Genomic DNA, 3,353 nt, shown 5'->3' with positions numbered 1-3,353 from the left:
CGGGGGCGGCCGGGCGGGGGCGGGAGGAGCCGCCCCGGGGCCCCCCACGCCCCCCCCCGCGCTGCGGGGCAGAGCCGGGAAGGGAGGGGGGTGCCCAGCCAGCTCGCTCAGGGTGGCCCGAACAAACTAAAATTAACTGGCTGCTTTCTGAGCAGGCTTTGAAAATGCAAACAGCTGCCTGTGCCCTGAGTTATTAAAAAAGAAGGGGGGGAAGCAGCGCCCGGGTACATTTGCAGAATGAGCTGATTGCGTGGTCGGGATGTTCGTGTCTGTGCGCCATCGCCTCCCCCAGCGCGGGGGGTTTGATTTGTTATCGCAGCATGACCGTTGCTTTTTGCTGGCAGAATAAACGCTTTATTCATGCAGATCTAAGCTTTAGCTGGGGGAAGGCAGCTTTTTTTGAAACGTCCAGTGTTACCTAAGAAAAGAGGAGAGATTTTAAATCCCCATCTGCACTGCTGCAACCCCTTAAGAGACTTTTTTGAGTTTGTAAAAAAGCAGAAGTTTGTCTGTGGAAGCACCTAGTCTGCCTACAAGAGAAAATGGCAATAGGTTGGGAGAGGGCTGTTACCGCCCTGCCAGGCGATGCTGAACAGATTTAAAGCTAGACCAACATACGTTTGCTAAGGACAGAAGTGTGGGTTTTGCAGCATAGCTGTGTTTTGAGGTGCACCACTGAAACACGAGTTGCTGGAACCATCCAGCCTCTGGAACGTGCAGGCTGAGCTTGTCCTCGGCAGCGCAGAAAGGGTGTGCTCAACAAAAGCCCTGCAACAGGGCCTGCTTTTCCTCCACACTGGCCTAGGAGAGCCTGTGGTCAAAGACAGGCTGGGGCCCAGTATTATTCAACCCACCCCATCCTTCCCTTTGAGGATAGAGGTCCCCTGAACTGTACTGTTCAAATTCTTACTTTTCCTCCTCTACTCAGGATTGTGCTCCTATTAGTGGCTAAGCAAATATACCGATCTGTACTGTTCTCCAGGGCAGTTCAAGAGAGGAAGGTTTGGCTTAGGGAACTCCAACAGCAATTGTTGGACAAATGTTTCCCATATCCTCTCCTTCTCATGAACAATGTCAGTTCATGCCAGTAAGACATGGAGCTGCAGCCTTTGTTACATTTGTTAAGAGAAGTTGTCAGTTATAAACAGACTGACTAAAATAAATTTACTCCTCTAAAAGTGGATGTGTTTTTAAAAATAATACTGTGCTCTCCAAAATATGTAGGGGCAGGACTAGCTCCTCATGGCTGCAACAGTTGCTTCTGGAAAAGAAATAAGTCTTTTCATCATTCTCAGTTATAGCTGTTTGAGAGTGCCTTAGAGGAACTTCACTTTTTCAGTTTGTTAAGGCTTGTTACCTGAATTCCTTACTTTTCTGCACCTTGTGACTAAGCAGGTTTTTGTGATACTCTTCATCTAAATAACCTCCCATGGTACAAACTTAAATGAGCTTGTCTATTGTTTGTTCTTTGGCTGTTAGTAACCTTCAAAAAGATTATTCTTTCCAGTTGTTTCTTTTTTTTTTTTTTTCTTCTCCAATCCCATCTTTCTGTAACACTCCATGAGCCATTGAGTTGCCTATCTGTAATAATCACCTTAAAGCCTCTATTTTTCGCTTTGGCTTATATGACTGACTTCATCTGCAAAACATTTTGTGATATTCATTATGAAAAATGTTGGATGAAAGGAGGTATTTCACTGGCAGGCAATGACAATGCAGAGAAGGTAAAGCAACTACAAACTTTCTGCACCATGCATCGCTCATTCTGATTTCTGTATGTCAAGAGACAAGTTCAGAGCTAGTAAAATGGTATTGCAAGAAACTATCTTTCAGCAATAGGGAGGCAGTGACAGAAACTATTCAGAGTAAGGAATGTCAAATCAAGTGGCAAGACTTTAACTGGATATTTATTTACAAGGCAGGGCAGATGGCATCAGTGGTTCCCCCTGTTTTCTACTAGTCCCATTTGTTAGAGTCATTCTTCCAAACCATGGTACAAATGAAAAGATGACTGGGAGCTCTGGTACATGCTGTAAAAGCTGTGTGACTCCATTGCACTCATGTTGAACATAATGTTGAATCAGAGTGAAGCAAAAGAAAAAAAAAAAAGGAGTTGAAGAGTAGGTAAAAAGGAAGAAGGAAGGAAAGCTGTATCCTAGATTATTTCTTAGGGAGATAAGAAGAGAGTAAACTTACCCCATGGAATGATGCTGCTAGTCCATCTCAGGTGGCAGGAATGTACAACAGGATTTACTAAGATGAAGGAAGAAAGTCTCTTGGGCTGTTACCAAATTCCAGGGTGGTTTTTTTTTTCCTATTTAGACCCACTGGCAGATAGGACACAGTCACTGAGAGACACAATGGCAGTCTCAAAATGGCAGATTGTGGCCTAAGAAAATCCAGGGCTGCTAATTCTGGAACTCAGGTTACCTCAAAGCATCCAGAGCCTCTGTAAGTAGCATCAGCCACATTTCAAAAGGCAGCAAAACTTATGCTTGTCTCCTGTTTCTCCCTCAATCTAAATTCACAAGTGTTAGCCTGCAAAATTACTTAAATTTCCTCTCAACAGGAGGGATTCTCATCAGCACGGAAGCACAGGCAGCTACCGTTAGCCAGGTCATCAGCCACCCAGCATAAATGTGCTGCGCAAGACTTTGCAGCATCTGAGAAATTGTCTGTTGCTACCACATAGTAGTTCAAAAGGTTTTCTCCAAAATTCCCCTGACGGCTAGTGTTCTGAGTATGCCGCATGGTCTGTCAGCAGTAAACATTCACAAGCAAAGTCCTGGCAAGTCCAAGGTACCAGAATAAATTTACAGTCTCAGGCATTGGTACCAACTCTCAAGCTGTCTGACTAGACTAACATGCATAGGGAGGAATTGTTAGGAACAAACAATTATCCGTCTTTTTACACATTTAAAAATAAATCCAGTTCAACTTCCAAACTAAGTCAGAATGAGGAGGACATCCCTACATGATGTCTTTTCCTGCTGTTTTAAAGCCTCCTTAAATGGTGCCAATATAATTTTCCTTGTTTCCTATCCCATCTGATAGAGAACTCTTCCCATGGGGGGAGGGAAATCAAAACAAAACACCCCCTCCCCACCCCACCACTTATTTTAGGTGCCGGAGGGTGAACATTTTCAGATTACCTGTTGCAAGGCTTCCAGTCCTCATCGCCCTCAGAACAACAAAGGCCATTGCTTCCCCTTTCTCCTTCCATCCGCTTGCAGAAGCTTACTGTGCCTCACTGGCTGTCCTGCTAACCAGCACTGCCAACGCCTGGGATGCAACCACCTGAACTGTGAGACTTGTCCCGGTTACATTTAGTAAATAACTTCCATGATGCTTTG

At 44.8% G+C, this 3,353-nt stretch overlaps 1 protein-coding gene across 1 annotated transcript in view; it reads right to left on the bottom strand.

Annotated features, from left to right (window-relative positions):
- Positions 1 to 2,621, bottom strand: part of FZD7 (frizzled class receptor 7) — a 5,458-nt gene extending 2,837 nt beyond the window's left edge. The window contains exon 1 of the mRNA XM_009890187.1: positions 2,589 to 2,621. Within this exon, the coding sequence (XP_009888489.1) occupies positions 2,589 to 2,621 (33 nt within the window). The remainder of the gene's footprint in view (positions 1 to 2,588) is intronic.
- Between the last annotated feature and the right edge of the window lie 732 nt (positions 2,622 to 3,353).

This window comes from Charadrius vociferus, unplaced genomic scaffold (genome assembly GCF_000708025.1).
Source record: "Charadrius vociferus isolate BGI_N301 unplaced genomic scaffold, ASM70802v2 scaffold147, whole genome shotgun sequence".
Classification (NCBI taxonomy): Eukaryota; Metazoa; Chordata; class Aves; order Charadriiformes; family Charadriidae; genus Charadrius; species Charadrius vociferus.
This window is presented reverse-complemented; position numbering and strand designations above follow the sequence as displayed.